Raw genomic sequence first — 19,217 nt, 5'->3', positions numbered from 1 at the left:
CCTGCTTGGCTGGGTAATGGTATAAACAGCACCTTTCCTCACCCATTAACTCCCTCACGTCTTTCCCCTCTTTTCTCTAACTGCGCCCTCCCATCTACCAACACAACTGAGGAAGCAGAGACTGGTCTCCCGGGATAGCGGGAGGATCTCTGCTCAAATGGAAAGCATGTCAGGAAACAGGTACTAGACATTAGTAGCAATAAGCTATTTATTCGCCAGCATTTGGCTTTTCGGTGTCTAGGGACGCGAAGCACAGACGAGACTCCAGGTTATGGTTGGGAATTCTGAATCACAATCTTCTGACACCAATGCAAACAACAACAGGGAATGGTTGTGGGCAAGTCAAAGATCTACTGTATGTCACATTGACACACACATTCTGTCCATCCAAGGTAGTCAGGACTGAATGGGGCGCTGGCACCAGTCAGAACAACTGATAGGAAATGACTGCAAATTCACCAATCTCACCGATTGGGGTCTTTACATGGCCCGTTAGTGTGCCATGTGCTCAAGATCTGTTTTGGATGCGCTGGATATGCTGTGTTACTATCCCCATTCCCATCTGCAAAATTTCCAGTCAATAAGACTTATAACTTCATTTTAGCAAAAGCTCTACAAGTCCCAAATTATATACAAGTCAGAAGACCGATATATAGTTACATAGGTTGAAAAAAAGACTTATGTCCTTCAAGTTCAACCTTTCTCCACCAATTATACATTTTTGGTCAGTAAATAATCCATAAGCCACAATGTTATGTGTACTGAGGAAATCATTCAGCCCTTTTTTTTTTTAAAGCCATGTGACTGCAAATATGCGGTTTGCATACTTCTGGCCACACTCCAACTAGACGTGCCCAGCCTTGCTCAAAACACTTGCATTGTGCAAGGCCTCTCACGTCTAGTCGGCACGTGACTGCATGTATGAAAATCACATACTTGGGGTCACATGCCCACCACTCCTAATGCTGGCACCGGCAGACTTGAAGCCTAAGGATGGACAACCCCTTAAAAGCTTAAAACACCACATCCAGAATTAAAATTAATGGCCAGTGGTTACACTCCATGTTAAGTGCTTGTTAGCCATATTGAAATCAGAGTATGTGTTTGTTTCTATGTGATCCATGAATTCTGCCAGGGCAGGTTTTCCCATTGGAAATACGAGATATGAACGCAGCATTGGGATCTGGAGAAATAGAAAACCGCAAATAGTCAATCCACTAAAGCAATGTGCATAACCGCTTTATACACAGTCCAGTTCTGTGTCTGTCCCCTATACATACACACACTATTTATTATTAGCCTCTGGATGAGGACGTCAGCAGAACAGCGTTAATGGTTAAAATATTGGAAAAGGAAACTGCAAGAAAAACACAGGTTTGGCATTCAGATTAAAACTGTATTTGAGCATGGTAAAGGGTTAAATTAATGGGCATGCATTTCGTCTGGGTCAGAAAAATAACCATGCAGTTATGACGGGAGATTTGTAGAAAATATGTTTTTTTAAGGGAAGGTTTTGATACTTAATGCATGCTGCGGTTAAGGAGTAATTCAATAAGTATGCGGGAACATTTAATCTCACTTTTTATTCTTGCGTTTATGATACTTGGTCACCATATCCTGGAGACTGAAAACATGGAGATAAAATAAAACATGAAAACATGTCCAATGGGAAACGAAACGTGATAATCAGCAGTCAAATAAAAGAATACAATGAGAAGCAATGGATGACAATGATAAAAAGAAAGAAACCGGAGAGAGTTCTTACCTGTTGATAAGGTCTTCATTGTCGTCACTTTCCATCTCATCCTCGATGGCTGCTTGAAGGTCCCCAATACGCTTGAAGGCCAGTTTCAGGTCTGACTGCAAACTCTGATTTGCAGCTTCCAAACTCTCTAGATCCATTTCCTGCAGAGAGAGACAGATTTAGTTGCCCATCGAGTGGTCTTGTTTGCCATCGCTTTATATTGCATCTTAAATAATATATTAAATGCAGACTTTACACGTGCGGCGCCGATTCTTTGGAATGCACTACCTAGGTTAATACAATTAATCCCCAATCCCCACAGTTTTAAGCGTGCACTAAAAACTCATTTGTTCAGATTGGCCTACCGCCTCAACGCATTAACCTAATTATCCCTGTGTGGCCTATTAATAAAAAACAACAACATAATCACGTTCCTCCATCATGTTCTCATACACTTCATGCAGTTAATAGCCCTCTGTGTCTGTACTGTTACATACTTAGGCAGTTAACTGGTTCATGCAGCTTTACATGAACACCCGAGCCTTACACTATGGCTGGTCCAAATAACTAAAGCAATTGTTACCATCCACCTCTTGTGTCTCCCCTTTTCCTCATAGATTGTAAGCTTGCGAGCAGGGCCCTCATTCCTCCTGGTATCTGTTTTGAACTGTGATTTCTGTTATGCTGTAATGTCTGTTGTCTGTATAAGTCCCCTCTATAAGTTGTAAAGCGCTGCGGAATATGTTGGCGCTATATAAATAAAATTATTATTATTATTATTATTATTAGATTGTCAGTGTTTTATCATTGTGAGTCGAGCTACCATGCCGATCTGGGTGTCTCCACGCTCTATCTGCGTGTTCACTAGATACATTGGTCTTCACATAGTTGTGGACACAACGGCAGCAAACTTTCATCAAGCGCACATTAATTTCCTAATAAATGTACAGTATATTATTTTCAAGGAACACATTGTTTAGACCATTGGATGGCTGGCTGCATGAAATGTGAACATACAGGAATATTTGAGGTGCCTCTAGTTCCCAAGGTATTGGACTCCTATCCATCATTTTAACACCTGGTTAAAAATGCATTTAATCTTTGTAGACATTCCACCACTGTGAAAGGTTTTGCTTTCGGCGGTCTCATGATAGACAGGATAAGAATTGGTCTCTGGGTTTCTTAACTTTAAGAAATTAATGTCTCATCAGTTAAAGTTCAGCAAAATAGTTTTTACATTTTTCACCCTAAAACCTTCAAAAACCATAACAAGGGGAAAATATACAATATGGGCAGTTCACACTGCTCCACGGGATCAAACACGTAACGGTTTTACGAGCACAAAAGAGGAGAATATAAAGGATTAGGAGAAAAGTCTACCCTATGACTGGTGAGGTGGATCAGCTTCTTGCAAGTGAATGAAGGCCTCTATACACATTCGACTTAAGGGGAACCTGTCACCCCCAAAATGGCTGGTGAGGTAAGCTCATCGGCATCAGGGGCTTATCTACAGCATTCTGTAATGCTGTAGATAAGCCCCCGATGTTACCTGAAAGAGGAGAAAAAGACGTTAGATTATACTCACCCAGGGGCGGTCCCGCTGCGGTTTGGTCAAATGGGCGTCTCAGCTCTGCTCCGGCGCCTCCCATGTTCATTCCATGACGTCCTCTTCGGGTCTTTACGCCGCGGCTCCGGCGCAGGCGGACTTTGTCTGCCCTGTTCAGGGCAGAGCAAAGTACTGCAGTGCGCAGGCGCCGGAAAGGTCAGAGAGGCCCAGCGCCTGCGCACTACAGTACTTTGCTCTGCCCTCAACAGGGCAGACAAAGTACGCCTGCGCCGGAGCCGCGGCGTAAAGACCCGAAGAGGACGTCATGGAATGAACATAGGAAGCGCCGGAGCGGACCGGAGACACCCATCCGACCAGACCGCACCGGGACCGCCCCTGGGTGAGTATAATCTAACGTCTTTTTCTCCTCTTTCAGGTAACATCGGGGGCTTATCTACAGCATTACAGAATGCTGTAGATAAGCGCCCCTGATGCCGGTGAGCTTACTTCACCAGCCATTTTGGGGGTGACAGGTTCCCTTTAAAGGGAATCATCACCTGGTTTTTGCCGCCTAATCGGAGAGCATCATAATGTAGAGACAGAGTCTGAGTCCAGCAATATATATCACTTACTTTGCTGCTTGCTGTTGTTTTGATACAATCACTTTTATAAGCAGAAGATTTTCACTAGAGGACTAGTAATACTGCTGTCATATTATAGTCATCCATATTCATGAGCTTTGCATAGCTCCACCCCCACGGATTGGCAGCTTTCTGCCTATGCACAGTGTACACAGAAAACTGCCAATCGGTGGTGGGGGCGGGGTTATACGGAGCTCAGAATTCGGAGGGCTAGTAGACATCCATCAGAGAAAATAATGATTTTATGAATACTGCAGTAGCAGCCGAGTAAGTGACATACTGCTGGAATCAGGGTCTCTGCCACTGCATTATATTGCTCTCAGATGGAGTAGCAAAAACTTGGTGACAGATTTCCTTTAAGTCAGCAGAACCCACACAATTAATGCGAATGGGGGCTTTTCCAACTTCCTGAACAGATGAAATCAGGGGACAGAAGGATGACGTCTGGGGGTGGCTTTCTTATAGAGAACACAAGTGCTCGACTGAGTCGACTGCTATCTCCTATTATTTTACGGGGACTTTCAGCACCTTTTTCTACCACAAACAAACGGTATCTAAGTAATGTAGTTGTAGAGGAGATTAAACTTAAATAAAATGCATACCATTGTTGTAGAAATGCCATTTCCTATTTTCTTTCTTTGAAATCTTGTGCACAAATTTTAAGGAAATGAGCCACAAGTGCAGTAGGGCGGACACTGCCCTTACAGCTCCCCTGCCCCTCTCTCTCTTTTTTCTGCTTCCCCCCAGCCCTTGACTGACAGTGACCTTCCTCCCTCGCCTCGGGGTCATCCACTGGGGCAGCGCATTAGCAGTTAGGTCCTGATGAGGTTGCGAGACCCAGACTAACAATCTGTGAATGAGAACTCACTTTTCTACAGCAAATCTATGAATTGAATCTCCTTTACAATGACTTACCCAAGATGCCAACAGTTTGGAGAAGAAAAAAAACCCCTTTAATGCTTAGTTGTAATATCAAACACAGTCAAAGCACAAGATTTGTGCAGTTTCTGATATTATTAAAAAATAAATGCATTATGATACTACATTATAATATAATAAATATCCTAATCTCAATCAAACGTTTTACACATATAGAAAGTCAATGAATAAAACATTTCTTTCAAGCATTCTACAAGTATCGGCATTAACGGGATCCATTGATTTACATTTAATTTGTAACCTCGGATTGATGTATGCAGGCGAGGATGTACATTATTATTACACTATGGTCATGGAAAACCTAAACTGGTTTAACTAAGGGTCTTCCTACTTCTGATACAATGATTAGCTTGGCCAAGATAACCTTTCAGTATCTGACACAGAAAAATGGCTGAAGGTTTGAATGAACTAGTGGCATAAGAGACACTTGTACCGTACAATGGATTTATTTACCAGTTCATGTTTTTTACGGCTGGCTTCTGCCTCTTTCTTAGCCAGTTCACCCATCTCTTCCTTCATGTCTCTAATCTGTCGCTGCATTCTTTTATTCTGTTCCTTTTCACGGTTCTCTGCTGCGGCTCGCTGATCTCGCTCTTCAGTCAGCTTCTCAATGTTCTCTTTTAGTCGGGCTACGAGGCTCTGTTGAGGACAAGTATCAGACTTTGAGCTCTTTATATGGAGAAAATTACATTGAGTTTTGTTATAAATATGTATACTGGGACAGATACAACAAGACCGCCATCGTTCACTCCGGTCTTGAAGACGAGATATGCTGGAGTCAGATGCTCCTGATTTAGGAAGAGGCATACCACCCCTTGTCATAAAGATATTACAAAATCCCAGTAAGAGGAAACAATCTCAAATGCTGGTACTAGGTCAAAATGTCCAAACCACCAATAGCACTAACTATGGATAACTCCCACTATATTTGTAAACATGCAAGAAAACGTAGTGCAAATCCACTAATAAAATTCAATCAATATATTTATTTGTAATAATTTCACAAAGATTTTAAACACACATAGGCAAAATTTACACCGGTGCAACACAATTGCAGCACCAATAGTATGACAGCATGGTTCAAGTATACTCTTAAATATACATAAAGTGCCAATGCAGAGATAAGATAAAGAAAAGGGCCCCAGAGATCATATCAACACATAGTAACATAGTAAATCCATGGAGACAGATAACATCGCAACAGCCTCCGGAAGAAGCCCACGCGAAACGTGCGTCGGGGCAGTGTGCGGCACCTTTGACAGCGATGGGTAAGATTCACATGGGGTTATGACCTGGTGACATTTCAGCGAGGGACAGACTATTCTTCACCTCACTTGGGGATTTACTATGTTTTTGCTGATATGATCTCTGGGGCCCCTTTCTTTACCTTATCTTTGCACTGGCACTTTATGTATATTTAAGAGTATACTTGAACCATGCTATCACACTATTGGTGCTGCAAATGTGTTGCACAGTTCTCTCTTATCAGTATTCTGTCTAAATTTTGCCCTCGTCATAAAGAGTAGTGGTGAACCCCTCTGTGGGCGTCTCCCCATAGTGAACACTGCAGAGTGTCAGGAATTTGACTTACATTATTCGCCGCCCCCCACGCCCTCTTTGTTGGAGCTGGACGAAAATGAGGTGAGAATGCCAAAAGTCACAGAATTTTAGCACAGACTCTAGATGTGCAAAAATTATATAATTTTTCAAACCTTATTCTGGCAGAATATTGGAGTAAAAGCTTTGATGAATCAGGGCCACTGTGCAAGTGAGTATTTTGACTATTTAGAATTGAGAGTCCTCAGTGGTTGATACCTTATAATGGCTAACTGAAAAGATGGTAACAAATTGCAAGCTTTCGAGACTACACAGGTCTCTTCATCAGGCAAAGACTAAAAGAAATTCTGAAGAATCACATATTTATGCACAACATAGCACAGAAAAAAAAAAAAAAAAAAGGAAAAACCATGGATAAGACAGGTGACATGAAGCAGAATTACCATGAGTGATAAACAGTTATGTCCATAAATATTGGGCCAGTTCTTAGATAAGGATTGTTTTATTGTCCTCTGATTGGTGTCTGATTCTGTTGTGATGACCCCTCATAGTCTGAGGGGCAAGTTCCTTAGTTGATGTAAAAAGACATAAATCCATGTGACACATTCATTCCTGCAGTGAGACTGTCAAAGGTCGTCATCAGTTTATATTCCCGAACTCTTCTGTCTCTCTCTGTCTCTTCTGACACTCAACTACTCCTGCACTGAAATTAAACTTTTTGGACACCATCATTAAGCTGCAGAACAATAAAATAGAGACATCCCTGTATCAGAAGCCAATCGACCGTCCAACATACCTTAAATGGGACAGTTTCCATCCAAAACACATAGAAAACTCTATTGTCTACAGCCAAGCCATCAGATACAATCGTATATGTTTCAACCCCATGGATAGGGATGAACACCTTGGTCGCCTCAGAAAGACCTTTTTGAATCAGGGCTACCATCCAAGAACAATTGAAAACCAGATTACAAGAGCCACCAGAATATCAAGGAATCACCTGCTACATTACAAAGCTAAAGAAGAAAATAACCGGGTGCCTCTAGTAGTTACCTACAATCCAAATCTGGAGGTGCTAAGGGGAGCTGCACGGAAAGTACAACCTTTACTACAAAAAGATGCCCGCTTACAATCCATTTTTCCAGAACCCCCACTACTGTGTTTTAGGCAGCCCCCAAATCTAAGAAGCATCATTGTTAAGAGCTCCCTGTCTTCTCCAACAGCTGCAGGTACCTTTCCTTGCAGTCAGAAAAAATGTAAAACCTGTCCATTTATAATGACCACGGACAAGATAAAGATCCCCAACTCACATCAGGACTACAAGATCCCAGGTACTTTCAGCTGCGACACTTCTAATGTGGTGTATTTAATTATATGTACTAAATGTCCAACTGGGGGTCTGTATGTAGGGGAGACAGGGCAAAAGCTTAGAACAAGAATGAATTCTCACCGCCACACAATAAGAGAAAAAAGAATGGATCTACCTGTGGCAATACATTTTTGTCTCCCAAATCATAACATTATGGACAAGAAATTACTTGTGTTAAAAGGTAGCTTCAAATCTAAGAGAGACAGAAGAGTCTGGGAATATAAACTGATGACGACCTTTGACAGTCTCACTGCAGGAATGAATGTGTCGCATGGATTTATGTCTTTTTACATCAACTAAGGAACTTGCCCCTCAGACTATGAGGGGTCATCACAACAAAACCATACACCAATCAGAGGACAATAAAACATTCCTTATCTAAGAACTGGCCCAATATTTATGGATATAACTGTTTATCACTCATGGAAATTCTGCTTCATGTCACCTGTTTTATCCATGGTTTTTCCTTTTTTTTTTTCTCTATACTATGTTGTGCATAAATATGTGATTCTTCAGAATTTCTTTTAGTCTTTGCCTGATGAAGAGACCTGTGTAGTCTCGAAAGCTTGCAATTTGTTACCATCTTTTCAGTTAGCCATTAAAAGGTATCAACCACTGAGGACTCTCAATTCTAAATATTTTTCTAGCTACTGGCTAACACGGTACCAAGATATATATCTTTCCTGTATTTTGACTATGTAATTTTTAGGCAGATTTTCAAACTCTGCATTGTATAAATTTGGATACTTGCTGGGTGAAGTCGGTAAGGTGATGTGTATTTGTGAAATGAGGGCATGAGGCTTAAGGATACAGCACCCTTTATCAAGGTGTTCAGAATTAATTGGCTACTTGCTTTCCTCAGGCAAAATGGATCCCCCCCAAAAAACAAACAGATTTCACAAAGTCTGAAAAGTCAAAAACGGTTACAAGTCTTACAAAGGAAGCAGCAATACTGAAATTGCTAAGATATTGGGGTGATTACAGAATCAAAGGTTTTGATGCAAATAGTGAAGAGGATCGCAAAAAAAAATGTATTGAGAAAAAAAAAACATGCACACTAACTGCCAAAGATTTGAGAAGAGTCAAACATGAAGCGATAAGGAAGCCATTATTCTCCAGTGCTGTTATTTTCCAGAGCTGCAACCTCCCTGGAGTGTACACGAGTACAATGCGTTCAGTTTTCTGAGACATGGTGGAGGTAAGGAGGCCAAGACCCGACCACCACGGAGCAAGACACAGAAGTGGAAACGTCAAGACTAGGCCAAGAAATATCTGCTCACAGATTTTTCAAAGGTTTTATGGACTGATGATATGAGACTGACTCTTGATGGACGAGAAGTGTGGGCACATGGATGGATCAGTCATGGGCACAGACCTCCTCTTCCACTCAAGATGTCAGCAACGTGGAGCTGGGGTACTGCTATGGGCTCGTATTATTCAAGATGAGTTGGTTGGACATTTTGGGGCTGAAGATGGGCTCAAAACCCCCGGGGCTGAAGATGGGCTCAAAACCCCCAAACCTATTGCCAGATTAAGAAACTAAGACTCCATGGATGGAAGACTTATGACTTATTAAAAAAGAAGGGTGGCTATATTGGTCACCGATTATATATATATATTTTTTTAGAAATGTGTTTTTGTACATTGAGTTGTTTGGTTATTAATTCTCACTATATCAGATGAAAATAAACAATTTAGAACTGAAAATTCATGTTTAGTTGCATAATAATTCTGCACACTAATAGTAGCACCCATAGATATTCTCCTTAGTAAGACAAAACCTCACTTTTACTTTAAATATTCAGGTTTGTTAACCTTTTGGATTGAATGGACGTCACTGTAATTGATCAATAAAAACAATAAAAAATCCAAATTGCCCAATTGCGCACAGAGTACATACGTAAAAGAGAAAAGTATGCTGATGAATGAGTAATTGATCTAAAAAAAAAGCAACTTGTGTGTAAAGGAGAACCTGAAAGTTCATCTAAGTGAACTCTCATCGACATTGTAAGATCAGGAGCTACACCCACCTCCATGCGTTTCACTTGGGTCCTCTCAAATTCCAGGCGAGTCTCCAGTTCCCGGATTTTGGCTTCCTGTCTGCTCACCACAGATTTATCCACCATGGATTGCTCTAAGAATTCCAGCTGACTCTGCAAACCTTGTAACTGTACAAAAAATGAAAAGCAAGAATGTAAGAAGTGAAAGCTCTGCCGTTAGGAGACATTTCCAAACCCCAGAAGAACATTTAAAGACATATTTGCCGTATTTAGAATTCACAGAATAAACAGAAATAAAGATATGATAACTAGTGACAACTGGTGACATAAATTGCAGCAATTTATAGGATGTTATATACATCGACTCTGCACTTAGACTTGTTCTTTAAATCTGGCTGATATGTCTGGCTGCTGAGACAAAGTATTTATGGGGTAATGTGGAGACTGGGAAATATTTTATGTAGAATTTTTCAGCTACAATTATGCAAAGGAAATAAATGTGATCGGATTAACAAACACGAAAATGTAGTAGAAATGTAGTAGTAAAAATAAAGATTACATAAGTGTATCAAAGAGTTTCTCAAGACAACCCCATATTAAACTCTTGAAAATCAGATGATCTTCAAAAGGTGAGGTTCAGAAACCCAAACCAACCAGCGAATATTGCTTCAGGAGATCCGCGGCTGGTCATACAAGATTAAATCCGACGAGGGGACGAGATTTTACAAATCTCATCCATATGCTCCAGACATTTTCTGAATGGACAAATTTGTATTCTGCAAATTTTCAAATCCACATCACAGTCATTTTATTGCAAAAATACATGAGATTTTTACAGCAAATTTCACCATTTGCAGATCTAATGTGAATTTCACCCAGGTGTTGAATAATTCTGCGCAAAGAATTACATGCTGCATGTCAAGCCAGGCGCCGAAATATTTATGCAAAGTGCAGATGAGGCTTTTAAAATCCCATTAACTTTGCAAACTGTGCATATGTGGTGTGGATTTTCCGCGCAGAAAATCTACAGCATAATACAATGCCAGTTTTTATCCTCAGTGTAGCAGGGATCAAATCGATATAATTCAGATGCAGATCTTGCTTTGGACGAGCAGCAGAAAAAATTAGGTTTCGCTTGTTTCATGTTGTCTTAATGTCCCTTAAGGAAACTATTAAAGAACATAGAAAGCGGTCATCCTGGTAAAACAACTGCAAATGTGGAAAATAGAGAATAGAAAGACGGCAGCAAGCCAAGAAGGAGAGAAAATAGAGAGCAAGGGAGAGGGAAGTATGAGAAAATAAAAGGACCAGAAATTACAAAAAGAAATAAAAAGCGGAAATAGGAGTATTAAAAGGATAGAGGAGAACACTTGGATTAGTGTATAGGAAGTCCAGAAAAGTTGAGATGAAAAGGACAAAAGAGGTAAAGCAAAGATCAAAGACAAGATAATCCAAAATACAGGTGTAAATGAAAAAGAGGACATATGGAAAACGGGAGATAGACCGTACAAAAATAGGAAAAGAGGAAGGAAAACAGAAAAAGAAGAAAAGATATCAGTGTGAGAAAGGAAAGGAGACCAGGAGGGAATACAAATCAAGCACAGAGGTGACACAGGAGGAAGCTTTTTGTCTTTGCACAGAAAATCCTGTTCATCAATATTATAAGTCTTCATGTATAAGGAATAGATAGGAATTATTATAATATGCGGAGATGCAATCTATCTAAGGACACTTTGGCATTGTGCTGTATTAGATATGTACCCTGAGGGTTTATACACAGCCACGCATAATAATAAGAGTAGATCATTCTTTGGTATATGTTGCCTCATTATAAGAACGGTTTGCAGTGGCCAAACAACTAAAACTATTAAGTGAAAATGTGAATAGAAAACAAATACACAAAGGGTTGACCTACAAGAGGATATTGTAGGGAAAATGTAAAAAGAAAAATCTATAACATATTGACTCCTTGTTCCTTCAAGCCTAGATTAATCCACCAGTGAAGAAGTGTCCTCCACTCCTCCCCCTCTTGCATCGGTATTGACTGGGAATTACTTAATGTGTTTTATTTACTTAGTTTCGCTAACTCACAAGAACACGACTCTTAATTACTAAAGATGAATGCATGAAGTGTAAGAACTGTATGTAAGAACCACAGAGGGAAGTGGCACGGTCATTGAGGTATATGCACTGTACCTTTTGCTCTAAAGGAAATATATCTTTAAAGGGGTATTATCAACTTCTTAAAGGGCTTTATTTAGTTAGCATGAAAATAAGCAAGTTTGCAAATAACTTGCTTTTTCTATTTGCTGCCATTGGTGTAAAGCATGTTTCCATGGAGCTTGCCAGTAGTTATATTCCAGGAGAGGGGTTAACTCCTAACATACCAGTCAGCTCTGTCCAGCCCATTGATTTATAAAACTGTAGTTAACTGCTCATCTCCCTCCCACCCTTCTTCTAATCTTCTGAAGAGATGCAGTTATAAATCACCAGCCCAGCAGCTTTCAGAAGATATTTGCTTATTCACAGCTCTCTGCATTTGCTGTTTAGGAGACAGGAAAGAAATATATCTTGGTACCGTGTTAGCCAGTGGATAGAAAAATATTTAGAATTGAGAGTCCTCAGTGGTTGATACCTTTTAATGGCTAACTGAAAAGATGGTAACAAATTGCAAGCTTTCGAGACTACATACGTCTCTTCATCAGGCAAAGACTAAAACAAATTCTGAAGAATCACATATTTATGCACAAGATAGTATAGAAAAAAAAAAGGGAGAGGGGAAAAAAAACCATGGATAAGCCAGGTGACATGAAGCAGAATTACCATGGGTGATAAACAGTTACGTCCATAAATATTGGGCCAATTCTTAGATAAGGATTGTTTTATTGTCCTGTGATTACAGAAAAGAAATATATATTGGTACCGTGTTAGCCAGTGGATAGAAAAATATTTAGAATTGAGAGTCCTCAGTGGTTGATACCTTTGATACAATAAAACAATCCTTATCTAAGAATTGGCCCAATATTTATGGACGTAACTGTTTATCACCCATGGTAATTCTGGTTCATGTCACCTGGCTTATCCATGGTTTTTTTCCCCTCTCCCTTTTTTTTTTCTATACTATGTTGTGCATAAATATGTGATTCTTCAGAATTTGTTTTAGTCTTTGCCTGATGAAGAGACGTATGTAGTTTCGAAAGCTTGCAATTTGTTACCATCTTTTCAGTTAGCCATTAAAAGGTATCAACCACTGAGGACTCTCAATTCTAAATATTTTTCTGTTTAGGAGACACATTCTTGTTCAAATGTCCTGTTCTCCCTACACAAAAATATAGTAATAGCAGTGGAAATTTTAGAACAAATTACTGATCGCTGAATGTGTCAAACCAGAACTTGTGCTGAGCTTTATAGTTCTACTAGCACTATAGCTCTGCTTCTCACCAGCACAGTCACTCAAGGACGAGAGCCTATCCTGGTTTGAACTGCTCGAGAAGCAACTTTAGAATGCCTATTTAAGGGTGAAAACACGTGATTCTTTAACACTGTACTTTCATCACTCAATATTTGTAGTACTGAAAAAGCCTTAAAAAAAAAAACCTGGATGAACAGCAGGAGATAAGTGTGTTGAACTTGTGCGAAGCAGTGACCTGCTACTCATGACATACTGTAACAAAAAGCAAGTCTGCAGGTGACGGAACTGAACTTGTATACTCACACAAATATCTGCAACAACCGAATGTATATCTTTGAGAGAAGCTCCAAGGAGAAGTAACCCAAAACCCTTAGGTTTTAATAATGCAACACTGAAGTGATGCAAGCGGTAATGAGCTATGCAAAACATATCTAGGCCTGTGACAACTTATCACCTGAAAGCACAAGAATTAATTTACCTTCTCAGTGAATCGTTTTTTTTTCCCTCCAACAGCATAATTTTCCTCTTGGCTCAGCTTAGAGCACTGAAGATATGGATGCAATGACCACAACATTCTTTAACTTAATGATGCATGGTTTAATATATTAACATATAGATTTCTCTTAAGTAAAAAAAATAAATAAAAAAACCTCCAAAACACTGGATCAATGTTTTGGGCTTATTGCCAATGAGCCCTGTAAGGCTTACCCTGACAATTGAGGGATGAGTTATCATAGATTAGACGATGCCTCATTAATTTCAAACTTACAGGTCAATGATACAATTTGCATTGGAGTAATAGTATTTCATTCGGCTCCTGTGATCTCTCTCAATCATCTTCTCTGTTTCTTTTAAATGTCAACTAAAGCTTGTTGACTGCACAAATCTAACAATTAGCAGGTCAATTTGGCTGCAAGGTTACATATGCCACAGCCATTAATTGGCTAATGATACCTAGCACAAGTCTTACAGCCAAAGTAAGCCGGAGAAATGACAGGGGAAGATGAATTAACGCAGCCGCTTGTTTTATGCTCTCTCAGACTAATGAAAGTTTACTTAAAGTAGGGGGAAAATTGGTGAGAGGATTTTTATTCACCTGCAACGACAGCCATATGGTGCCATAAGCAACCAAGATGCCCACAAATATGGATTGTGTCTTGAGATGGCCATTCTCTTTCCCAGTGCTGGTCCCAGTCCAGATTGTTAGAATATTGTACCTTAGGCAGGCCAAACAAGACAATTCTTTGGGCCAATTAGATGATTCTATAATCAGAGGATCTGCCAATTGCTCTCGACTTTGGCTAATAAAAGGGGGGTCCCAAGTGGATGGAATGGTGAAAAATTGTCCATGCCCCAATGTGGTGACTAGAGTAAAGTCCACATGGACCTCCCCATGGCACGGCACGGCTACAGCCAATCTGCCCGCTCTCCATGCGGAAGCATAATAACTGCAGTAATAGATGCAGTCTGACCTCTGTGTATACAATCCTGCTATAAATTATGTGGCAATTAAGGCAAAAAGTAGAAAAAAGTCTTTCTGAAAAGATAAAAAAAGGTTCCCAGTCCCGAGGCAATTACATGTTTCAAGATTAATCAAATTATTAACCTGCTCTTCAGGCGGACGGTTATTAAGCCTGTAAAACGTGTATACTGTCATCAGAAGGAAACTTGCACAGCGTCTAGTGGCGTACATTAAATGATGCTTAATGATAATGCAAGAAGGAAGGAAGGAAGAAGAAAGCTTTACAAATTGTAAAGAAATAAAACGTAGACAATCGATAGATTTTGCTCTTTGCTGATTAACTTTAACCACACAATTTTTCAATACAGATCAATAGATGAGCAGCAATTGGGCCAAGTGGAAAACATGATGGAAAATCTGCGTGCGCCTCAGTCTCCAGATATATACCACATTGCTTGATGATGTACTCAAACTCCTAGATATAGAGAGGTTTCCTCAATATATGCGCTTGTGGGTTTCTTACACTTCCTTTATGGGAAGCTGGATGGCATCGCTCCTGGCTATTCTTCATGGTTCTGTAAGGGGGTTGTCCACCTACCCCAGACTCCTGTTGGTAAATCGGCTCTTAGTTGTGCCACTTTATGGACAGGGCAATAACTAGATCGCGTTGCCAATCAAAGATGATGGGTTACAACCACTTCTAGCACTATAAAGGCTGCCATAATGGATGAAGGAGGTATTCCTCTAAGGCAGTGTAATGATTGGTAGGGTTGACTTGCTAACATTGACCAGTCGCAATCAAACAACTATTCTATTTTCTTAAAAGAACTCTCTAGGCAAAACGGTTATGCCTAGTTCATGGCGTGAATGCTTGCGTCATCCTATCACAGCCCGTTCGTGAATTTTTCCTATAAGTATCTATATGCTGATCATTACACTAGCAGGGCACAAACTTACCTTCTCCTGTATCTCTTGTCTCTCCTTGTGGGCTTCCTCAAGTTGCGTCTGAAGGTCATTGATCTGAGCCAAATCTCGGGAGGACTATGGAATAGAACGACAGGGTACGTTAGGTTGCTCATTGAGAAGGAAATTTGCGCCCCACTAAAAGACAAGGAAATATTCACAGCTTCAAGGAATTATACCAAACACAGCAAGTCCCAAGGCTTTCAGACCCAGCCAACTGGTCTGCTGCAAAAAAATCAATTTGCATTATTTACATTACAAGCAGTTAATCTATTGATAAAGTTGTGCATTTAATTAAACTAGATGTTTCTAAGCAGTAGATTTTGGTGCTGGCTGTCTTCTGCTCAAACAGGCAGAGCATTCAGCTCAATGTGCAATAATCTGAGCTGTAGGGCAGGCCCCGCAAAAGGCACATATAATATCAGCTGGTGAATCCAGGCACCATGAACACAGGAATACACTGCAAAGACAATCTTATTATAGTCGCAAGTGGTCACACGTCTGCCAAAGGACAAAATGTGACCAGCTAACGTAATGGATGCAGGACCTCAGAGCCATACAAAAAAACAACTTATTGTGGCTAGTACCCCTGCATTGTTAATTACAACCCTCCAACTTGTTCCCTATTACCCCATATATTTATATTATAAACTATTGCTTCAATGTTTTCCAGAATTTATATTTTAGAAGTGCAAATGAAATTCCTCTCAAATAGCGCGTTGACCTGCCACATAGCGCCTGCATGACTTTATAAAAGGGCCACACATCTGGTACATCTAGATTCTCAGCTTCTTCTCCGATACTTGGCTCCCTTGTAAACCTGTGTCTCACTTTAAAAGAAGCTTTAAGGTAAACTCCATATTATATTTGAGTACCACAATCATCCAATTAAAGGGGTCATTCCCTTTCAATTAAGGTTCCATACTGGCTGTTTGTTATAAAACAAGACAAACCGTGGTGTACTCTCCTTTCCCGATGAGTCTCTGCCACTGATCCCAGTTGTCTGGCATTGACTGCGGAGATGGCGTCATATCAACAGCGTGGCAGACAATCAGTGGCTTTGAAGGGCGTACAAATCTACAGTGGCAGAGCCGCTGAGCTCACTGTCTGCCGTGCAATCAAGTGGATGTCAGTGCCGCAGCCAATGCCAGACACTGAGCAACGACGGCAACTTGCCAGAGGACCTGAGGAAGGTCAGTATATTGTGCATATTTTTATTTTCATAAGGCTACGTTCACATTAGCGTTAAGCTAATGTGCGTCGGGTTTGCGTCGGCGACGCAGCGGCGACGCATGCGTCATGCGCCCCCTATACTTAACATGGGGGACGCATGCGTTTTTTTTTGTTGCGTTGTGCCACACATGCGTCTTTTTTGCCGCAAGCGTCGGACCAAGAAAACGCAACAAGTTGCATTTTTCTTGCGTCCGATTTTCGGCAAAAAACGACGCATGCGTCGCAAAACGCAGCGTTTTTGCGTGCGTTTTGCCGCGTTTTTGCGTGCGTTGTGCGTTGCGTCGCCGACGCAGCGGCGCACAACGCTAGTGTGAACGTAGCCTAATAAACTGTTGCCAGGGTAGAAAAGTAATTCGAAGGGAACAACCATTTTTCCAAAAAAATGCATGGGATTAGGAAAACATTCATGATAATCTTCCCAAGAATTGATGTCTTAACAACAAGCAAGTTAATACCAAGATCAGAATGCCCAGAGAAATTAAAAAAAAATAAAAAATCAAGAATTTCAGCTCAGACTCTAAAGGTTTTAGATGGCACTTTAAAATGTTCAGGTCCATAACACCACAATTAACAAAAAACTGAAGAATATGGATTGCTTGGAAGATTCTTCTTTCAAAAAAACCACAAGGCAATGCAGCTAGTTTACAAAGTTCCACATGAACCATAAACCAAACACACGACTGAAACAATGCCCTTTGCACAGATGAGACCAAAGAAGTGATGTTTGGCCGTAGTGCCCAGCAAAAAAATAAACAGATCATATTAGCACCAGCACCTCATGCCATCTATAAAACACAGTGGTGAAGGGGTGATAACTTGGGCTGATTTTGCAGCCGTATGACCTGGGCAATCCAAAACTGAAAAGGTCTTTCTAAAACTGGACCGAACAATGGTCCTGAAAACAGCAGCCAATCTCCATCAAAACCACTGAAATGGAAAAGAATCAAGGTGTTACAATGGACAGTCCAAGTCCAAAACTAAACCTGATGGAAATGTTGGGACCTTAAGAGAAATGTGCAGAAACGAATGCTCACAAACCTCAAGGAACCTAAGCAAAGTTAAGAAGAAGAAAAATTGGCTAAAATTCCTCTAAACAACATGAGAGACTAATAAAACCATTCAGAAAACAATTATATGAAGTTATTGCTGCAAAAGCTACTGATTCAAAGCGTGTACTTATTTTTATTTTAACACACTGTACTTATTTTTTTGTATAAATATAACACAGATTTCTGCTGAGGAGTCACCTGGGCCACAGCTGCCTTATGTTTCTTCATCAGCTCATTCATATCCTCCTGGTCCTCCTCCATTCTGCTCTGTAAGTCATTCTTCTCCCTCTGCAGGCGGCTGACCTGCTCCTCCAGCTGTCAATTAGGAAATCAGAATGGGTTATCAATGAGCAGGAAACACAAACATTAAACTATTACATTTGTCATTTGCTTGCTATTGCTTCCATTAATCTTATCTCCCTTATCCGGTATTGGAAGAAGCGCAGTTTGATAAAGTTTATAATAAGGAGACAATAATGCGAAATGCATGACGTTTTAATAGGATAATTATATATCATTATACTAGTGGTGATCCACTATCATGCCTTCATCATAATGAAAAACAATAGCGTTCTGAAGCCACCGCCAAAGAATTCTCCGACATAAGAAACGCAGAGGCACCACGCCATTAGCGCTAAGAAAATGTCACATGTTATGGAATACTTTTTGTATAGTAGGCAGCACACCATTGTGCACAGACTTGAGGGAAGAAAATAGATTACACACGTCATGCACATACCGGGCCTCGGTGTGACAGTCTACCCATGTTTCAACTATACCCCAGAGTTGCGGTCTTGCCGCAGCTCCCCTGCAGTGCCAGTCCTGCCAGTAATGTTAACAAGAGGTAATGGGAGAAAATTATACTGACACATATTGGAAGCAAATCCCAACAAAGCGCCTGAATTTGCAAGAAAGCATTTTCCGCAATGTGTGAAATTGAAGAGGCATGGTGTCTGCAACGGACAAACTCTGAGTTCTTTTGTAAAAGTTTTAAAGTGGCACTGCGTAAAGTAGATGTCAAATAAAGGATTAATAAGAGCCAATAGATATTACCAATGCCATCTAAATGCTAATAAGGAAAGAGTACAATACAAGGAAACATGGTAGATTAAAGGGTTTGCATGAGACTATTTTTATTTCAGTTTTTAGGTCTATAGTAAAAATTAACAGGTAGGTAGTTGCTAGCTAGCCGTCTGTTCTACCCGATGCTGGCCCAGAGGGGTCATTGACTGCTCCTGCCAGCGATTCAGCCGCTTCATTTCAGCAGAGCCGCTCTTCTTTTTCCGGGCTACTCTGTTGATT

The 19,217-nt window shown here is 40.5% G+C and overlaps 1 protein-coding gene across 8 annotated transcripts in view; it reads right to left on the bottom strand.

Annotated features, from left to right (window-relative positions):
* The window catches only part of MYO18A (myosin XVIIIA), a 383,975-nt gene that overhangs the window by 29,880 nt on the left and 334,878 nt on the right, over positions 1 to 19,217 (bottom strand). For 5 of the 8 annotated variants that reach the window (XM_077294308.1, XM_077294307.1, XM_077294310.1 and 2 more), the window contains 6 exons: positions 18,114 to 18,230; positions 15,628 to 15,711; positions 9,827 to 9,964; positions 5,324 to 5,509; positions 1,766 to 1,905; positions 1,580 to 1,624 (listed from right to left, as the gene is read on the bottom strand). In XM_077294308.1, the coding sequence (XP_077150423.1) occupies positions 1,580 to 1,624; positions 1,766 to 1,905; positions 5,324 to 5,509; positions 9,827 to 9,964; positions 15,628 to 15,711; positions 18,114 to 18,230 (710 nt within the window). The remainder of the gene's footprint in view (positions 1 to 1,579; positions 1,625 to 1,765; positions 1,906 to 5,323; positions 5,510 to 9,826; positions 9,965 to 15,627; positions 15,712 to 18,113; positions 18,231 to 19,217) is intronic. The other 3 variants (XM_077294311.1, XM_077294314.1, XM_077294315.1) reach the window with 1 other exon arrangement.

Source organism: Ranitomeya variabilis, chromosome 3 (genome assembly GCF_051348905.1).
Source record: "Ranitomeya variabilis isolate aRanVar5 chromosome 3, aRanVar5.hap1, whole genome shotgun sequence".
NCBI classification, from domain to species: Eukaryota; Metazoa; Chordata; class Amphibia; order Anura; family Dendrobatidae; genus Ranitomeya; species Ranitomeya variabilis.
The sequence above is the reverse complement of the archived record's forward strand: the minus strand, read 5'-3'. Positions and strand labels throughout refer to the sequence as shown.